The sequence below is a fragment of the Pezoporus flaviventris genome, unplaced genomic scaffold, assembly GCF_033815535.1.
Source record: "Pezoporus flaviventris isolate CSIRO_AGI_PZ_B2104156 unplaced genomic scaffold, CSIRO_AGI_Pfla_v1 ptg000006l, whole genome shotgun sequence".
In the NCBI taxonomy this organism is placed as follows: domain Eukaryota; kingdom Metazoa; phylum Chordata; class Aves; order Psittaciformes; family Psittacidae; genus Pezoporus; species Pezoporus flaviventris.
The window spans coordinates 3919120-3940316 of NW_026892554.1; the positions used below are offsets into that span (position 1 = coordinate 3919120).

Sequence of the window (21197 nt, forward strand, 5' to 3'; positions counted from 1 at the left end):
CAGTGTCCCCACCGGACACGAGGTCAGACACTGCTTTCTGCCAATGGGGCTCACGGAGCTGCACTAAGGCCAAGGATTCCAAATGCCTTGCTGTGTCCTGCAGGGACTGGAATGGAGCAGCACTGCCTACAGAACACACCTGGAGCAGGTAAGGGACCCTCTCACCTGCAGGTTTACCACCAATTTCAATAGCATTCTGTTTTCAGGTTCTTGGAGAGCTGGTTGGTAACAGGCATGCACTAACAGAGAGGGGCAAAAGGAACGCGTGCTCTGAAACACGAGAGAGGCTGGAGTACACAGTAAAAGCCAGTATCTTTACTTCAGTGAATGCAGGATACAAATATTTTACAACAACCTCTAGCATTTTCTTAACCATTTGATAAAAAGTTCACTAGAATATTTATTGTATATTGAAGAAAAAACAACACATTCAGGGAAAAAAATTGAGATTAACTTATTTGTTTTTCTTAAAAGATTCGTCTCAAGGATGGCAACAAAGTCCAGCTTGTGCCGCCAAACGGCTTATCAGCATTAAACCGTGAACAGCTTCTTTGTGAACTGTTGACTACAAACATTTACCAAATACATAAATCTCTTTTAAAAAAGCCATTTTAAATATAGCAAAGCAGTGTTCTCTTGCACAGCAAAGTGAAGAAAGTTTCTACTAAGATTTAAACGTTTACATTTGTTAAGTCTTTCTTTCACATTCTAATTCAACTTCTTCCCAGGATCGATTGTTAGGAGTTATTTTGTTCCTTATTTACTATGTATTTCTTGTGCGCACAGTAATTCCAAGGTTCGGATGCGGTAGTGTCCTTTACGTGGAAGGAAAGGCTAAAGCGGGTGTTAAACACCGCGGTGTGAGCTCGGCGATGGAGGCGACGCTCACACCAGATACAAACCTTACACGGGGCTCAGGCGAGGAGCGGCTCCACTTGCAACTTCAGTCAGTAGAGTTAATTGAAAAAAGGAGGTTTTTACCTGTTGAAATCCCTGTGCTCTGACATTTCCCTTTTTTTTTTTTGTTTTCTTATAAAACATTTTTACAATTCCTAAAAAAGTGAAGTTCCCTGTTACTAAAAATCAGGATTCCCATTGATTCCATGGCGCGAGATTCTCCTGCCCCGGGAGGCTGGGGAAAGACTTGGTCTGCTGGAGGCCGGGGCACCATGTGACCAGGCCCCTGCGCCCGTCTTAGGAACAGATTATCGTCATCATCATCATCATTATTATATTTTGTAACTCATTGGTGCAATTTTAATACAAACTCTAACCCTTACGTAGCTTTTTTCTTTAAGAGAACAGTACTAGTACTGTTTAAAAACCTGCATAGAAATAAAGACTATTGAGATACAGTCAGCAAAGCCATCTGATAAGGCACACAAGAAAATAGACAGTAAATGTGAATGCAGAACTCCCACTCGGATGTACAGCAAAGTCCATACATGTGCATAAATAATGAACCACCACGGGACGGGCCCGAGCACTGAAAGGTTCTTAAAGGTGGTAAGTGAGGAGGAAAGGGGCTGCTTTGGAGCAGCTTCTCTAAACCTGGAACTTACTGTGGTCAGCGGAGACCCACTTCCAAGGTAAGGGGCTGAAAGGAACAGAACCCGGTCCGTGTTTTACACTACCAAGAGCTGTTCCAACCGGCTGCTTCAGCAGCTGAGGGGAGCAAAGCACTGGGGCTGCACCCCTCGGGGGCCGGGGGGGGTCTGTTTAGTTACAGCATCAGGTGATTGTTTCAATTACAAAAATTAAAGCCCAAGGAAAAATTGGAAAAATTCACCAATATCGGGGATAACGTCAGAGTTTGGGTAACGGGAGAGGTCGGGGTCTCCCCAGAACTACCATGGGCAGGAAGGTGCAGAGAGGAGACCTGCAGCCAGGACTAGGAAAGGGACCGTGTTTCCCCAGCCCGGCACAGGCTGGTGCTCTTCGGTTCTGGTACCCAGGAGGGAAACCTGCAGCACCAGCCTGGCTGGGGCCCCTCCAGTGGGCACCAAGTGACACAGGGAGACACCACTGCCCTTGCGCTGTGCAAACCCAATCCAAAGGCAAACCCCAACCTCCTCCACTGGTGCCACAGCAGGCTCTGGGTGACTCCTTCCCACTCAGGGAAGCGGCGGGCTTATTCCCGAGGCTGAAGCCTTATCCCAAGCCATTTACCAACTTAAAGAACCTTTTGTGCTCACCTGATTCGTGCCATTTCCCTACCATGAGAAATTAGGTCAAGCTTTTTCCACTGTTGGTTTGGTTTTTTAACTCCTCAGAAGAGGCAGCTCCAAAATGATGCCTTAAAATGTGTCGTAACAGATTTTTTTTCTATTTATGCAGGATGAACTTAACACCGGGTTGGTTGGGTTGGTTTTTTTTTTGCCACTTTGCTATTTATATACATATATATAAAATGTATAATGAAGCTTAACCATACAGCACAGAGATTACAACTGAACGGCACACATTCACCACCAGTGAGGGGGACGACCCCTTTATACACCCTCTGAAAAATCTGGATAATAATATTAATAATAATTAAAATCCAAAGAAAGTACAGTATATTTAACAAAATAGTAAATATTAAACAGTGAATACTCTACTTAATAAGGACCTCGCCCTTCTTCAAGTCGGCGTCAATCCACAAAAATATACTTTTTAATCTGGTGAACGTACAATACGCAGGTACTTACACCGAAGGTGATCATATATTTAGGATGCTATATACACAAAGAGTTTGGCTCAAATTTCAATGTACATAGAAGTGTTCATGGCTTATTTTTCCCCCAAGGTTCCGCCTGCAAGTTTTTCCTTTTCATCTTTGAAAGCAAAAACTAGAAAGTCAAAATAAGATAAAACTATACTCTACAAAAAAGCTACAACGTACAGCTTTGGCTTATATAAATAATTCATAGCAGAATGTGTTCAAAAGTACTGTATATAACTTTATATATAGTCTTCGATTCGTTAGGGTATTGTTTTCTTTAATATAAAATATACATGAGCTAAAATCCGTTTCTATATTTTTCAAAGGTAGGAACGTAAAAACAAATTTGTCAAACCTCTCCCAATTATAACTTAATATATTAATTTTCTTTTGTTAAGGTTCTATTTCCTAGGCTAATATTTTCTGAATATTTCATGCGCGTTCTCTATGTCTCTCTTGCACTCATTAAAAAAATCACTTCTTTGACCCAATACGCTAGGGGTTTTTTTGCACGTGCAAAACAGGGTTTTTCTGTGGTTTATTTCGTTATAGCATCAGCCCTTCTCCATGCACCCTCTGCAATAGAGACCCATGCCGGCGGGGTAATAGAAAGGTCATTTTATGTACAGTATTGCTTTCTTCTTCCTGCTTTTCTACTGCTCTGCTGCTACAAAGCATTATTTCTTAACTACGAGTAACCATACAGCTTGAATAACACACACAGGGACGTTACTACAGGCGAGCCCTCTTGGTTTCTGCAATCTAGTGTGGCAGGGCTACAAGGCGGGTACAACGCTTCGCTGCAAAACAGGTTATAGGATGAGAACAACGAGTCCACGTACGTGCCGGGCGCCATCACTACCTACGGGATTGTTCGGTTACGTTTGACCGGGGACATCTGCCGCTACGCAAGAAGTTTGTAAGTGCCTGATGATTTTGTGTATGCTACACACACTAGCACATATATATGCATGTGGAGATATATATATGCATGTATGTATATACATATAAATACGCTTATTTCATGTCCTTATTTATAAATTTAGATATGTCAGGACAGTTCACTTTGAGAACACAAAACTGAGGAGGCCGCGCCGCACGTTTATGTCACCCACGTGTCCATCCTCATCCGCTTTACCGATGGGCTCTCCCGATCCTCCGCGTTCGGTGGCCGCCCCAGCACGACCGGCGAGTGGAAGTCGCTGCGCGGGTCCTCCCGGTCGCTGCCGTCGTAGGAGCTGCTCGAGCTGCTCAGGCTGTCGACGGGAGAGCGGCCCATCTCCTGCCGCGACGGTGGCGGCGGCGGCGGCTGCTGCTGCTGCGGAGGCTGCGGCTGCTGCTGCGGGAACCCGGAGGGAGTCACACGGTCCCGGGGAGGTGAAATTGGTTCAGATTTGATGTTGATGTTTTGGTTGGTGTTAATGGATAGGTTTGAACCCTGAGATAGCTGGCTGCCAGTACTGGGGGGAAGAGAACCGAAAGGCAGAGGTGAGAAAACACGACACAGGAAAAGAAGGTGACAGTGATGTGCCTGTGTGATGCGCGGTCCTGCGGTTCAACACCCTCAAAATGAGCACATCAGTAAATGCGACTGACTGAGGTGAAGAAACAAAGCTGGAAAAAGCATTAATTCCTAATTCCAAACATTTAAGCTCATCACGCAGGTGACTCCCGTGTAAGGAGCTGCCAGAACACAGCCTGTCTGTGGGAGAATGGAACAAGCACCACGGAACACGAGTGCTTTGCAGCTGAGGAGCAAACCTGAAAGGCAATACACCGTCACCAGCAGACACAAAATTGAACTGCTCTTGTGCTACGTATTCCCTGGTGCACAGTATTAGGCTTGAAGCAGCCGAAGTTCCTGCCCGGCTGTAGCCTGTGGCACCAGTGTTCTTGGGTGTACTTACAACACTGGGGTGTACTTACACGAGAGAGCTGAGGGCTGCTGGACCGAGGTGGTGCTGCTGCCAGGCTGAAACCTGCCCGAGGGACAGCATCCCTGGGGAATTAAATCCCTGCAAGGCAGACAGGTCTGCGCTAGTCAAGGAGTAATCTGAGAGGGGAAAGCAAAAGAACAAGAAAGTAGTTTATAGATTATTTTATATATATACAAATACATGAGAATATATGAGACACACACACACATACATATAAAGGTCTTCTACCAAAAACAAATAAAGGCAAGTGACACAAAGGAGCCCAGACACGAAAGCTTTGAACTCTGGGAGCAGTCTTGACTTCCCAAAGAGCTTAACAGGACATGAGCCTACAAACGACATTTGTTTGCATTATGCTGTCAATTTCTACACGCTGCTGTCTCATACAGCTGCTTCTAAACCCACACATACAGTGTATTCACACATTTTATATATATATATATATATATATATAAATATATATGTACCTTACAGTAATAAAAGTATTTGCATTTTTGAAGATTTTGGACTGCAGACATCTCAAAGTGAAACAAAAGGGAATAATCTGTACGTGCCGTTGGAAAGGGTCAGTGTTTACTAGAGACACCCCAGTTCCGGCTGAGTTCCCAGCTGGGAGGCAGTGTTAGTCAAACCAATACCATTTGGCTGGGTCATGTTCCCGTGCAGCTCATAGTCCCAAACCTAAATCCAAACCCAGTAGTGGAACAGCATGGGCTGCTCCCATCACATCCTGCCTCTCCCTACAATAGCTCCACTCCTTACGCTATGTCTGATGAAACTGTCATCTCTATCTCCAAAAGCCTCTTTATTCAGAGCCAAAAGTACCATTACTTAGAAATACAACTGAAATGGATAACAGAAAATCCAGCAGATCCCTGTCAACAGTCCCGGACTGGCTGTCAGTCCTGGTGAGGCTGGAACGCTCTGACAGCTCTCGCTTCATCCAGAGGTGAAGTTATTTTCTCGCTATCATTTTCAGGTTTTAAAACAAAGCCACAAACACTTCTCTGCTTGTAATTATCTTCTAATAAAGCTTCCTTACAATAATTTCTGGTCTCTTGAGAACACAACAAACTGCTCACAGCCAAATGCACTCCTCCTGCCCTCAGAGGAACCCGTATTCTGCCTCAGCAGGAGTGCTTTGTGCTGTGGTTTGTGGTTGGGGTTTGTCTGGGAGGGGGGGTGGGGGTGTGTTAGTACTGTCATAAAATGACACCCCCATTGGATGACTTTGAGGTTTCCCTTTTAACAGCCTGGAGGAGAGGGAGACCTCCAAGCCCGCAGGTACTTGCTGTGCCCTGCAGCGATGGATATGAATCACCACAGGACCCTTCCACAAGGCCCCGGAGCTCCTGGCTGCCCCCGGCAGGTGAAGCTGCTTCAGCTGCCGTTCGGTTTCATTCCTTCTCCGTTGACATTTTGATTGGAGCCCTGACAAACCTGCAGACTCACAAAGGTTCTCCCCCGAGCTGACTGACCTGAAGCTCTTCTGCAGGACTGGAATAAGAACTAGAACTAACATAAATCAAATACAGCCCTCCAGTGCCCAGGACACGCACTCGACCTTCCACGCAGCCAGACCAGTGACAACCTGCGGGTGTGGAGGTGACGGATGCGCTGTTCTGTGCCACTGGGATTCTGTAGGAGCAGACCTGGAGAAAGTGTTTATGGGACTTCTGTTTCCGTGTGGTTTTTAGTTTGCAATTAGAGCTTTTATGATAACAGACAATTAACTTCTGGTGCTTTAGACACTGTCTTACGGCAGGGGGTGGAGGAGATGCTTTTCCAAAGCATACCTAGGCCACTACACAGCTCTCGTTTCCATAAATAATCAGATATAATCCATAAAGCAGGACACCAATTCCTACACGAGTGACTTGAGGCAAGATGGAGAAGTACAGACAGAGCAGTGCTTCTACATGGTGGAACCTGCTGCTGCCATTTCCAGCTACACCGTACCTTTGACGTTTGTGCCTTGCAAAATAACTGACCTACAGCCAGCAAGATGATTTATGGCCAGATACACTGCTCAAGTGTAAGTTACTGTTTAACTGTCTTCTGTGGGGTTTGGATACTTCTCAGAAACGCCCAGGCTGTTTCAGAACAAGTAACTCAGTTTGTTCTGGCTCTTTCTCCAGCAATCAGTATAAAGAATACTTCCCCAAGCAAAACAACTTATATAAAATAGCAAAACTCATATCCAGCATTTTAATTACAGAGGCAAAAGCTGAACCAATCCCTGCCAGCCCTGGGAGAAACCAAACCCTATCGATCCAGAAAAACAGCGGAGGTATCCCAATTTTACCTTAGTCCTTGAACTGCAGAACCGAGATTGCTGCCAGGTGGTGACTACCCTGAGAATACCCAGATGACAATTTGGTTTCAACATCAGATTTCTGTTTGCAAATCCCCTGAAAGGCTCAATCTAATAAAAACAATTTTAAAGTGTCTCAGAGCTAAAAAAGCTTTGCACAAATTAGTGCATTATCAAAGGAAATGGGCTGCTTTTTACAGTCACATCCCAGCCATAGCGGCACTTCTACATTGTGTAGGACACCAGTTTTCATTGGGTTTGCTGCTTCCCAAGGTTCAGCCTGCAGCCTCTGCCTCTCATCTTGTTGGTGTTCTAGCCTGGTTTAGCCATCAGCTTCCAGGCTGTTCTGGGTGAGGAGCACACACAGCACTGTGCCCTGAAACAAGGCCAGACTGTGCCAGAAAGTAAAGGGATTTGCTAGGTGACAGGTAAACCTCAATAGGGGACTTCAGAACTATTTGTTCACTTTAAACAGCATTAAACACAATCTCTAAACAACCTTTGTGGCAAGCATCGAACCAAGATCTCTCTGCCCAGCAACTTCATCCTTATAATCCAAAACAATTCACCAAGCACAATTCCTCACTGTGCCATTATTGCAACCCCGTCTTCTCCTTCATTCCTCTCCTCAGACTTCACCCCCTTTCAGGGTAGTGACTGCTCGCACAAATGTTCAGCCATGCAGAGGGGTGCTACCATGGGATAACTCTTTACTGCTGCTGCTCCTCTCTAAACCCAAACCCACACAGGGCAGTAGGTGCCGGCCGCACATCTGAGGCAGGAAAATGCCAAGAGCAGCTCATGGATAATAAACCTCAGTGAGCACATCAATACAAAAAGATACAGAAGAAGAAGGGAGTTATTTGGCTGGGAGGCGGCTACAAGTCTGAACTAAAGAAGTGGAGAAAATGTATAAAATCCCATCATTTGGGGGGAGAAATCATTACAAATGCAGGCTGCTCTGTGTTCCAACACTACAGACCCCTGCTGCCACCCCTCCCTGCCGAAAACAAAGATTACCGAGGGTTTGGCCATTCGTTACAAACCTTGAAGGGTTTTTTGGTGTTGTCCTGACCTTAGCACAGGAGTAAGAACATGGTCACTGACAACAGACCAGCGCAGCCGGTTTTACCCATTCCTAAATACAGTGCCATCATTGCACATGGGGTCTATAACAAATAAATAACCTTGAGGCTGAAGTCAAAACTATCTCTGTTGGTACGGAGACCGAACAGGAGGCACGGCATCATGACTTACTCTGCAAACTGCAAACCAATTACCACCGACATCACCGGATTCCTCACTTCTCACCCTTCTGGGGTAAGAAGTAGTTTTAAGGTTCTTCAGCTGAGATGGCAGCAATGGTGAAATGCTGACACTGCCTTCCCATGAGTGCCCACCACACTCCTGACACAGCTACTAAAGAGGACAAGGCCCTGTCTGGGCTCTTTTGTTAACTGAAAGCCCCAGTAGAGCCCGATTCCCTCCTGCTCTTGGAACCAAGCAAAGCAGAATGAGAGGGACAGTACACCCTGAAGTATCAACAACTGCTTAAATGTGAGGCCCTTCTGTTCCCAGATGGACAGCTTGAGCACTGCTGCCGCAATCAATGCACTGCATTGTGTCTGTCTCTCTGCCACCTGACTGAAAGCTTCTTCCTGATTTGAGTCTCAACATTTACACATTTTACAACCTAAAGGCTCATTTGTGATGAATAAGAGCCTTCATTTGCACTGAAGAGGAAAATAAAGTGTCACAGAAATGCAAATTTTCAGGGCTTATGAATCACAAAAGCCTTGTACATCTGACAAATGAAGCCACTTCATAAAAACAAGCTTACCAGTGTTGTAGGCAGTAGGCATGGCCGAGTACACCAGTCCCTGTGGAGGCAAGCTTGGAGTTGTCACGGACACCACAGGGGTAGCAAGAGGCTGTGTAGACTGAGAACTACTTATCCTTTGGGTATTCTATAAATGATTAAAAATAACAACATCTTGTGATATCAGCAGGAACAATGGAAAATCAAGTGCTACCACAAAAACAGCATCCAATTAAAACCTGTTTCTTTGCTTTATTTTTCAGTTACGAATACATCAGGGTAGATTTTGTAACCAAGCCAAAGCATTCAAGACAACCAAAACGATCTTGGCAAACCGAAACGACAGATTAATGCAGACTCAGTGGTCTGCTTCCCGGGCATGCAGATGGCAGCAGTGTTAGAGCTGGGGGACACAGAACCAAATGCAGTTTCTTAGGGACATATCCAGCAATTCTCAGAAGCTCTTAAGTGATTTAAGAGTTTTGACTCAAAGAGGTTTGGGTGCAGATGGTGGGGGCAGTTCCACCAGAGAAGTCTCCCACTTCCCAGGTGTGTACCCAAATGTCACTGTTTTAGCTGCTGGTTTGGACACTGACTACACCTGTCCTGGAGGAACGCAGGGATGGACATTTGTGTGGATAGGGCTTCAGTGATAAACTGATCTCGCTGTTCCCATGGTTCCCGAGAAACTGAGAGAGGAGTGGCTGTAATGCAGGTTTGTTGCAAGGCAAATGACACTGGAGTTCACACGGAGCAGCCATGCTTTTTGACAGGAAAACCATCTACACTGCATTATCTGACTGTGGGCACGAGCCGGCTACTTAATAACAGCCTGCCCTTCCCATACACTGCAATGAACATCTGCTCGCTCAAACTGAGCTCTTTAACCAAATCTGCTGTTTGGAAAACCTTGCATTAATCACGGTGGGAATATCACCAGGCAGTAAAGCTGCTCTGTCACAGAACGTACGACTCCTCATGGCAGCACCTGTACACGGTCCTTCACAGCGTGCAGCTCAGCACCATCCTGCTGTGCCAGACGCTGTCAGGAGCGGGAAACGCTGCATTCTTCTATTGTTATTTTTAAACATCAGATGCTCACTTTTACCTGCTGAAGCCTGCCTGAGCAGTATCAGAAGTCTCTGCACCCCATGCTTCTGTATTCTTACAGAACCATTCCCAATTGAGGGAGCTGGATTTCAAACTGCTGAAAACACAGATTTACAGCAAGGCCCTCTCTCTCAGAAAATATCTGCTACAAAAGCAGCAATTTTGCATCTCTCTGGGAGGGTGCCATTTCCTGCCTTTAAATGATTGAAGCTATTACTGCTTTTTCCTTGTCTTGGAAAGATAAACAAGTATTTCAGGAGCTGCAGCACTCGATTTTTGTCTCCACTGTGATCCTGAGCAAGCGATCAGTATTAAAAATGCATGACTGCCTTTGTAATAATAGAACGAGCAGGTACACAAACAGGGCTGTATTCAGCTTTAAGCTTAAAGTTGTGAAAATGAATGGAGGATTATCAACCCTTGGCTTCTGTCTTTCCAATTTAAAGGAAAAACCATATACCACAGCTACCATATTAAAACCAGCCACAGGCTTTCCACTGGCTACCACGTTCTCATCCCCTTTTTGTCTGGCTGACAAAAAAAATCAATCCCACTGATTTTCTGTGTAATTTATCCCTTTAAATCACTTATGTACTTCTGAAAATCTCCCCTACACCAAGTTTATCTGGCATAAAGATATGTTATTAGAGCAGATTTTTTGTGTCTGCCAGGAATTGACCTTTTTCCAAAGCTTTCTTGGATGGCGGCCTATAAAGTTGGGATTACTGCATAATGGAAAAGTTAAGAGGAGTATACTGGGAAACGATCCAGACCAAAGGATTTCCCCATGGGATTTTCTCTTTTTGAGTGGCTAATAAAGGTGGGTTTCTGAGGTAATTTACTTCTGAATATAAGCCTTGAACACTCAGCCATACAAAGGCACTAAGGAATACTTGGATGTGTCTGGTATTGGTTGTACCAGACTCAACCAAAGATCCATACCAAATTTCTGGAAGTTTTTAAATTCCTTTTTAACCTGGTGCAAATGATGGCAGGGGGGAATTCAGCATCTTTATTTCATGCCATGCTACTGTTCAGATCTGGTTTTCATATTCAGGACTCAATTCCAACCCCACGGAGTGAGCGTTCACAGACGTGATTTGGAATCGCTTCCCAGCACTGGATCAGCATCCCAAATTAGAGGGATAAGAGACATAACTCTGCAGGTGTACTTCCTATTTCTCTACCACGTCTGAGGAAGACACAAGTGCATTTTCTTTGTGTGAGCCTTCTTCCCCTAAGAGCTGAGCCCAGTTTGTAACACCACTAGAGGGACCACACTCCACACAGGAGCCATAAACCAACTCGCCCAATCTTTAATGCTGCGAAGAGCACAGCAGCTTTTAGCAGGTACAAATACCTTAATTCAAGGGCTTTCTCATTAACTCCAATTGCAGCGATACTTTGATTAAGTGATTTTACATTGAATTAGAGCTTTATGTCTTGCACTGGAAACCAGACGCTTCTCTATGAAGGCGGGAAGAACGTGTGTGGCAGCTGTTCAACTGCTCAATTAGCAAATCATCCCAATAAACCTTAAAAACTTCAATACTGACTCTGAAAACTCATTTCCCTTTGCTTTAGTAAATCCATTGCTCATGTTTAAGGTAAAACAAATCAACCAACAGCATGCATTCATCAAGAAATTGATCTAAATCACTACGTTTTCCATGCTTTCATGCAATTAGAGCCTCGTATTAGCAACAGGTCCATGTTCGGAAACAAATCAAGGTATGCACTAGGCAGACTGTGTATCTCCACAGCTGCACCATCTTCTGCACGGTTTGTGCTACAGCAGCTAAACAATTTGAAAATTGCTCTAAAAATAAGTTCAGAGTGATTGTAGCCTTACGGCTGTTTTCCAAACGGAATGCCAAATGTTAAAACCTTTTGGGAAAATATAGAAAACAGACAAATCCCGAGAGCTTCCTTTCCAAAGCAGAATAGCTTTCCACTGGAAAAAAAAAAACGTAGGATTATTCACTTGTGATTCTCGATTCCTTTTGGTAAACAGGGAACACCCCTGTGGTTTGATAATCTCACGCAGGATGAAATAATTCTGAGCTCCAAGAAGGTGACCTCACCAGCAATGATGTAATCTCCTTGAAAATAAGAGAAGTAACACAGGGCTTGTGTTACAATCTGAACCACTTCAGGAGTGAAGCCACGATCTAAAAATATGCCAGTAATTTCGGGGGTGATGAGTGGTTATTTGTATTTGACACAAAGGACAGTAAATATCCTATCCACATGGACAGTTACTCTGAAAGGCTCTTTTCCAATGTTCCCTCCAAGAAAAACAGAAGCATTTTCAGGAGAAAAAAAAACAACCCAGAACTTTTCAAATGGAAAGCACCAGGCTTTGGATCTGTTTTCAACTTGAATTGGTTGGGATTTGAGTCTGATAAAACAAATGTATTTTTGTCTGCTACCAAGGGAACACTGGAATTATTTGAGATATGTAATGAAACTACAGTTAAGAGAGCTGTAGTAAAAGGCGTTTTCACAGCATCTTGCTCGCTCTCATCAAACAGTAGCCCAAACTCACCAACTCCAATTCATCCTCCTCCGACTGTACTCAGCAAACAAGAGGGATAACACAGTTACTAAAATAGCATTGCTTTCAAAAATGAAACAAAAAGTCATGTTTGTGCTTCAGGATTTTTACTCATTTTAATTCATAATGTGAATTTGCCACCTGATTCTGTGAGTAATACTACTAGGAAGTTACGATACTTCATGTAGTTTGGGTCAATTAAAAAATACCATACTGAAAGAGTGCAGAAAGAGCTCAGCAAAAACAAGGACACAGCTACACACTGATAACATGTGGATGTGGAGCACGTCAGCTCTGGCAGGACTGAGCCAATAACGATTCAACTCACTAACTACGTATTTTTTACATACAACCATCCCAGCACCTCCACTCTGAAACCTCTTTCCAAATCCATTCAAAAGACAGGCAAAATCGATACTGGATATTATGTTGTTGTTAACAACACAACAGCGAAGAGGTACTGTGGACTACTGACGTTAGAACAGCAGCATTAACAAGATTCTCTTCTTGTATCTATTTCTAATTAATTTAAAAGTGTAATTTTCACTTTAATAACCAGAGTATTTCCGAGCTCTTCTGCACTTCAGCATTCCTAGAAAAACCTGAAACTTCAGGAATCATTACTCTGCACATAATTATAGCTTTTGTTACATGGATTAATTTTGTATTATTCATCATGAATACCAGTAACAAATGTAAGCACTTGTGGCATCTTAAAAACAAATAAGAACTACACAGAGAGTACTTGTATTGTTTATATCCTCTCCTCTTGGTCAGGGTTCATTCCTCCATGTGGAGAAAACACAAAACGTGCACACAGACGTTTTAGATTTCTATGTGACAGTGAAAGATTAAGACCAAAGGCTCTGGCCAACCAAATTAAAGGAAAAATAGAGTAACTCTTCCTGAAAGACCTGTTCTGGTCTCAATGTGTTGGTTGCCTCATGCCCGACACGAAACTTGTGTGCTATTCTAAATCTAGGCTGAACAAACATGACTACCAACATGCCAAACTGCACAGTAGGATTGGAAAGTACACAAACAGGGACTGAAGCTGATCCTCATTACTCTTTTATGCCCGCATTGAAGACATAGCATCCACCACGGACACACAAGGTTGCATTCCAGCACACCACATCAAACAAGAGTTTCTCTCACACCGTCATTATCACTGAAGCTACATTTTATATCCCACAACCATTATGGCTGAGGACAAACAGGTACAAAGAGTGCTTTAGGGCACATTAATATAGCTCACTTCACCAGTGAGATCAGCCATTCCTCCACAGAATAATACATAACCCTTTCTGAAAACCCACACCCTCCAAACCAAAGTTCTCAGTACCAATTGAGTGAGATGCCAAGTCAAACCAACAAAATCCCCATCTCTAGGAGTGTATTCAGGCCCCATTTAGGTTGGCCAGACTATTTTACACTTTAAATAAAAAATTCCTTACAAATTTAACTTTTCCCAAGGAAACAAGATATAACTTTGTTTTTTTCATTAGTGAAATTTCAGAATACAGACACCTTTCTATCCCCTTAACCTATGGTAAGCAGATGAGACGGTGGGTAGAACACTTCATTTTGACAAAAGCACTCACAGAACAAACGCTTTAACTTACCAGTGGTGGCATCATACCCTTGCTGGAGGGTGGGATGACGACACGGAGGTCAGGTTTGCGATTGTTCATTCCAAGGTTACCTCCTCCAGGTGGAGGAGGAGACTTTGTAGGCATGACTTTGCCTAAGCCATTCCCGCCACCACTAGTTCCGAGCAGACTTGGTGAAGCTCGAGAATTCACAAACCCATTTCCTGAAAGAGGAAAAACAAATGTCCCCTAAGTCTGGAGAGAAGCAGCAACACAGACACAGATTTGCAGCAATACGAAACAGAAACTGCAAAATACTTCTTTAATAAAGCTTCCAAAACCCAAACCTCTCACAAAGGTGCAGTAACCGCATCATCGAACAGACAAACACCGCTCTCACCAGAAGATCAATAGGTAAAGGTAATATCACTTCAAGGGCACACTGTGGCTGCTTAAACGCTGAGAGGAGCACATTGCCCAAGAACTATTTCTAATAACATCCGCTGTGCTTTTTTATTTCACCCTTTTAAGTTCCTCCAGGCTGAGCTTGCAAAAAGTCTGTGGATTTGCACAAGTCCATCCCCACCCCCAGAGAACACGAACTATACTGAGCTGTTGTCTGCTGCTGTGAGAATAAAAGGTATCAGCTCTTAAAGGCTCTATTTCTAAAACGTATTCTTCAAGTATCTTGAAGGCCTACAGGGCTCCAGTATCTATGCTCTACTGAGTTTACTTTCACTCTCAAAAATACAGTGGGGCAACAAGGGGGACAAATCCTTTCCCTTCAAATTAATTCCAAGCTCTAACGGCAGATATAAATGTCATTTATGCCCATCAATTTAATTTACATAGGTCTTTCTCTACCTTACTCCTGATACTCATTCTAAATAGAATTAGATACACCAAAGACTGCAGGTCCTGGCTTCAGCACTAAAAATCTCTAAAAGCTGAATACATTTATGACACAGGCCTTAGCTCACACTCAAAACACATCAGAAAAAAGTAAGACAGTAAAACAACAGTTAAGTACCAGTATTCTGTTCTCCTGCACTGACAGAAGCACCAATCATGTTACCAAAATACACTTCTCAGAAAAAAATTAAAGCCACATTCCAATGATTTTATCCTATTTATAGCAACAGTTCCCAAAATACACACACCTTATTCAGCTGCAAATGCAGAAAAAAAGGAGTTGTTAAGGAAGGGGAATTTCACAACAGGGAACCCTATAGTTCACACTACAGAACTTGTGTATGTGTGCATATAAATAAATACAGTTCATAGCACCATTATGTTTATACTAATACTGCAGTTGTGAAAGCAGCCTTTATAGTCACAATCCAGAGAAAAGTCTGTTACACAAAGTTCACTGTGTGGGAAATTCTCTTCTAATAGCCCATAGCGCCACACTGGCATGAATTTTGTATTATTATTCTAATTCAAATAGGCCCCTATGCCCAATCCAATTTTATTACATTAAGTACATATTAATCTGGAAGCAATTAAAATAAGAAAGTTGTCAGCGTGACATTCCACCTCCTTTGGCAACAAATTCAATGCCTTTAAAAGCTTAGCAAGAATGAAGAACACTAACGTGTCTCAGTAAGAGCACAACACTCATGGAGGTGACGGGTACTGCTAAGATACTCAGCTGGTGTACGTGGTAGGTGTGAATTCACCAAGATTGGTGATGAGCCTCCTCCATTACTACTGATCCTCATTACACAGCAAGGAAACTGCCAAATGCAATCTTTAGCTCTGCCCTGTCCACCAGCAATGGAACCCTACATCTTGTTTTAGCAATTTAGAAATGGAAAAAGCAAACATGTACAGGGGCATGTAGTGACAAGTTTAAATGGCTTTAAACTGAAAGAGGGGAGATCTAGACATAAGGAAGAAGCTCTTCCCTGTGAGGGTGGTGAGCCGCTGGCACAGGATGCCCAGAGAAGCTGTGGCTGCCCCATCCCTGGCAGTGTTCAAGGCCAGGTTGGACAAAGGGGCTTGGAGCAAGCTGCTCTAGTGGAAGGGCCTGGAACTGGGATGGGCTTTAAGGTCCCTTCTAACCCAAACCATTCTAGGATTCTAGGAATTATAACGAAGCTCTTGTCCTGATGCGCTACTGAGTTTTCTAAAGGTCTTTTGGAAACAAAATTCTTGCTAAATATTTTTAAAGAAGAAATTTGTAAACTGGTAGAACTTACTGGAATTTGCAACCACAGGATTAGTCTTGTTCACATATGGATGAGCACTAAATTCACAACTTTAAAGCCAGGATTTCAAATTCTAGATTTACTCACTTTATGGATTTCCTACTGTGCCCAAAGCCGGACCATACATGGATGATCCCATACGTCCCTTGAGTTTTTTGAGGTTAACAGAGCAAGGAGGAGTTATTCTAATTTAGTACTTTCCTGAAGCATCTGTATGAGAGGTATGGGAATACATTTTCTGAGAATTCTACCATTTAACTTAGAAATTATGGGGAAATGAAGGAACACAGAAGAAGGAAGAAAAATCTTTTTATGTCAGCATTTTTCCTTGTGTATTAAAAAACACAGCAAAAACCCATTGCGTGATTGCACCTACATTCCTCAGCAGAAAACAGCAGAATTTATCGAGCTGCTTCTAAGGTTAGCAATAAAATTTAGTTAAAGTGGCTGAAAAGCTGGTCTGGAGCTGAGACTATGTACTAGAGCTAAATATACTCTTGACTGCTAGGAGAAAACTACCCACAGTTAGGTCACACAGAAAAACCAACCAGCCAAAGAGGAGAAATTAAGTTCTGTGCTAGCCCTAAGGTTCCTAAAACTCCATGACAGTTTTCACAGAATCATGGTTTTGTTAAATACAGTTATGCATCAATCCCTATCCATTATTAATGAGTGTAAACAGGAGTTATAGACAGCCTAATAGAGCATCAGATTACAAGAGAAACCTTGCACAATGGACAGAGTAAAAATGAAGCAGATTTGGAACCAGATGGGAGAGGAAAAATTATTAGAAAAGGGCGTAATTTTCACCAAATTGCATCTAAAACATTTTTTATAGTACCTTCATTTTCAGCAAAAAAAATGCCACAACATTTAAAGAGCTTACTGTTATAAAATAAGTCTGGGCTTTAATCTAATAATAATAAATTGCTTTTTATTGCTCACTAGGCTGTAAGTATTACCTTTTCCATGCCAAAGCTGCGATGTTCCGAGTTGAATTCAAACTTCAGAACAATAACACTTTGTATAAACAATGGAGTTCTGTACAGCATTTTAGTCTATCCTATGATACCATTTCCTGTCCTCTGTTTCCAAGTATTTCGGTAGCTCGTGTGTTAAATCTGGACAGTGTCTTTCTTCCACACCCAGTACAGTCATTTCCTGCAGCCCTTATTACAAGGCTCTGCCAATCCTTCAGAAACATTTCATGCTTTTAGTAGTGCTGTCAAAAACAACAACCTCCTTGCCATTGCCTCCTCTGTGCAATATCATTCAGGAGCAGCGCAGAGTCAAGGCATTTGTTCTGAAGAAAAGCTGAGAATTTCTTAAAGTGAGTGTTTAGAAACAATATATTAAGAACAGGAGAAACAAAAAATGTCAGAAGTGTGCAATACTACAGGTATCAACCCCATAGCAGCCCTTTGTTATAAATGGCAAGCACCGAACATGTAGCAAAAACTGGAGTATCTCTATTGATTATCTAAAGAAACTTATGCTGGAGCTGCAACAAGAGTTTGGAATATTCATTTTTAGTATGAAACGTAAAGCCTTTTTTCCTGTTAATAATCTAATAAGAAAATCAAATTACAAGTTAAGAGTGAAAGGATAACTAAAAGCATGGTATTTCTTTAGAGCAAGGTCAGGAGCCAGAAGAAGATAATGATTACAGGATGATGCAACTATGCGGCTGTTTGCCAAACTGAAGCTTTAATAACCCCATAAATCCTACTTACTACTTTGTATGATACAGAAATTGTATCTACCCCACCCACTATAGATCTTCCCCAAAGACAATGACTTTATGTTTAAAAACACTATTAAACTGAAAAATGGAAACAGAATATAAAATCCTACGTAAGTGTAAAATAAGACTGTTTTTACTTCCACTGGCAGAGTTTTATTTATCTCTAATTCTGTAAAACAGACGATGAAAACATGTTCAAAACACTTCTTTGGAAAACAGACACCAGTGCAAAGATGATAAGCTCTCAATTATATGAATCATAATTTAATTAGATTTCATGATAACAAACACTGCCAATGTGCATTAGCCTACTTCTTGTTTGGTCAGAAAATGTTTACTTTCGAAGTCACTTCTTTTCTGAAGCTAAACCTTAAAACCCACCCATTTTAACAACTGTGTATTTCGCCTTCAGAGACATAATACAGCTTAATCTCATTTACTATCCTGCAGCCCTCGATGTAGCATTCAATTACATGAGCCAGACTCATACTTCACTATATAAATCACATCACCTGAAACAATGAACACACGTGGCTGGAAAGCGCTCCATGTCCTTATTACTACTCAAGGAATAAATTACAGGCATTGATGCCATTAATCTTTTTTTGTGGTTCACCTTCAGAGAAACTGGACAGTTATACGCAGATTTGGAAAATAACTGTAGGCAAGCATCTAAGCAAGATAAGATTAAGCAAAAAATAACAAGGGTAGTAAATAAATATTGATTCCTCAAATGACATCATACAGCCCAACACGTGTCATGTAATTAGAAGTAAACTGAAAACTGTGCTTTCAATAAGCCATCAATTCACTATGCATCTAGAAGACCAGATAAAATCTACTGAAGAGAAACATTCACATGTAAGATCTTGGTGGGGATGAACGACATGTTGCAAGTAAATACAACAGCAGCATTTCTATGTGCATTCAATGCTCAATTTATTTAATCTTTTTTGTATGACAGCTATAAGTGTAAATTAAATAAAAAATAAGAATCCCTACAGCCAAAACCTAGCATATGCCATTCATAGCCTCTCCAGCTTTGCACAGCAATCACTGCTGATTCTATCATCATTTCAAAGCCTAAGTTCTCTGATAGTTTTGGAAAGGATTTACATCTTAAGCTGAAATAAATGTATTTCCACTGATCTTTACAAATCAATGCTTCAGATAATGCTACGCTTAGAATTAAAACATACCTTTGACAGTAATGTAAGATTTTGAAACATGTCTAACGTCTGCAATTTATGCTTCTAAAGCAGTACTTTGGCTATTAAAGCTCATCAAAAGAAAAACACATGACTAAGTGTCAAGGGAATGCTTACTCATGTTAGAAAACTAAAATAAACCCCTCATTTCCCGGGTTGCTGACATATCTTCATTTTTTTTCCTTGCCTAAAGCTACATAAAAGGAGAGAAAATATTCAAGAATATTCAGAATTTAAATGGTCTTTCTTCAAGACCAGGATTGTTATTCAGAATGCAGCAGAAAACCTAAAACAAAGGAATACTCCTTCTGTATCTCAGTATTACTCAGCTTTGTGCGAAATGCTAGAAGTGGTAACTAGATGACTTCTAGGTCGTTTGCAACAATACAGCTTACAGCTAATGAAATCAGACTTCTGCTTTCTGAACTTGTTGATTTCTATGTATCTATACAATGCCAATGTAAAGAATGGTAAATGATGGATGACAGCAATGAAGTGTTTGGAACATCTGAGGATTTGTGGTGTTGCATCCTGGGCAAGGTGACATTATATGGAATCCCAGACTGGTTTGTGCTGGAAGAGACCTTAAGGCTCACCTAGTTCCAAGCCCTGCCACGGGCAGGGACACCTTCCACTAGAGCAGGTTGCTCCAAGCCCCTGTGCCCAACCTGGCCTTGAACACTGCCGGGGATGGGGCAGCCACAGCTTCTCTGGGCACCCTGTGCCAGCGCCTCAGCACCCTCAAAGGGAAGAATTCTTTCCTAATATCTAATTTAAATCTCCTCTCTTTCAGTCTAAAGTCATTCCCCCTTGTCCTGACGCTACATGCCATTGTAAAATTTGCTTTCTTAAGAGGGTCATCTACAACAGTGCTAAGCTTTTTAGCTGATGCAGATGACATAGGCTGGTGAGTTTGACAGTGGGGCTGGAGGAAGAAGGAAGTCCCTTTTCTTAAGGAAGAGGCTGATAGCTGCAATCCAGTTTCAAGCAGAATTCCTGCAAGAGGTATGTTTTTCCAGAGTTAGCTGGATACTTTTCATTGGGGTGTCTCCCATTTAATATGCAAAACAACACAATTAAAAGGGTATCAACAGAAAGCTGTTTTGTTACTGAAGCCTTCAGGTGTACTCTTAAGAATTGCAGCATATTAGCCACTTGACTCAGACTTATGAAAGACCAAGCTGAAAGATTCTTTTATCCTCAGACAACAGAAAAAGCTCTCCCAGTCAGCCAAGCCCTCAAGACAAAGGGAACCCTTTACAGGTGGGGCTCTTCACAGTTCTCTGTCTTGATCCCTTTCTGGCAGTATACAAGCAGTTTACAGGTGCGTGCAAACTGTCAGTTGCACCTCAGCATAATCCATCCTTGGGCCAGGATAAAAGATCACACATGACCTAGACTGGCTCTTAATAGAGATACAATAGCTCTCAAGACAAAGCTGTATTCCAAAGAAATTCAACATTCCTAAAATTACTTCACATATCAGAATCTGAAGATTATTGAGGACATCAGAGGAGACACAGCTCTGGAACAAAGATTAAAAATTCACTACTCAAGAAGACCAGACCCTTCTTATCCATTCTTCTGATGACAAAATTGTAAAGATAATTTCCCAGAAGATTAACTGGGTCCATAATCTGTATTACTGACCAGAATGGCTATTTCGCTGACAAAGAAATCCACAGGCAAATAATAGTCTGTCTCTGAGAGACCATAAAGAGCCTCCACTTTCAACAGCTCTTTCAAAATCATCTAGGACTGGGAAGAACTTAGGGAACTCATCTCAGTACAAAGGTCTTAAGATTTATGGTTTTCATGCAGCCTTGGTAATAAAAACCAGTCAGGTTCCTTTGCATGGCTCTAGCTTGATGCCCTCCATGAAAGGTATGGAAGAAAAAGCAAACTCTGGTAACAGTGGTACTTCTTTTGGGTCCTCCTGATTCTCAAGGATGGGACACTGTCACTGGAACTGCACTTTACTGGCACTTCTGGATGATTCAAG

The 21197-nt window shown here is 42.2% G+C and overlaps 1 protein-coding gene across 9 annotated transcripts in view; it reads right to left on the reverse strand.

The window, feature by feature from the left end:
* Positions 1 to 2364: 2364 nt before the first annotated feature.
* The window catches only part of MEF2A (myocyte enhancer factor 2A), an 87393-nt gene continuing 68560 nt past the window's right edge, over positions 2365 to 21197 (reverse strand). For 6 of the 9 annotated variants that reach the window (XM_061446681.1, XM_061446673.1, XM_061446676.1 and 3 more), the window contains 5 exons: positions 14067 to 14257; positions 12433 to 12456; positions 8796 to 8922; positions 4631 to 4757; positions 2365 to 4164 (listed from right to left, as the gene is read on the reverse strand). In XM_061446681.1, the coding sequence (XP_061302665.1) occupies positions 3807 to 4164; positions 4631 to 4757; positions 8796 to 8922; positions 12433 to 12456; positions 14067 to 14257 (827 nt within the window). In that variant the 3' untranslated portion in view covers positions 2365 to 3806. The remainder of the gene's footprint in view (positions 4165 to 4630; positions 4758 to 8795; positions 8923 to 12432; positions 12457 to 14066; positions 14258 to 21197) is intronic. The other 3 variants (XM_061446678.1, XM_061446679.1, XM_061446680.1) reach the window with 1 other exon arrangement.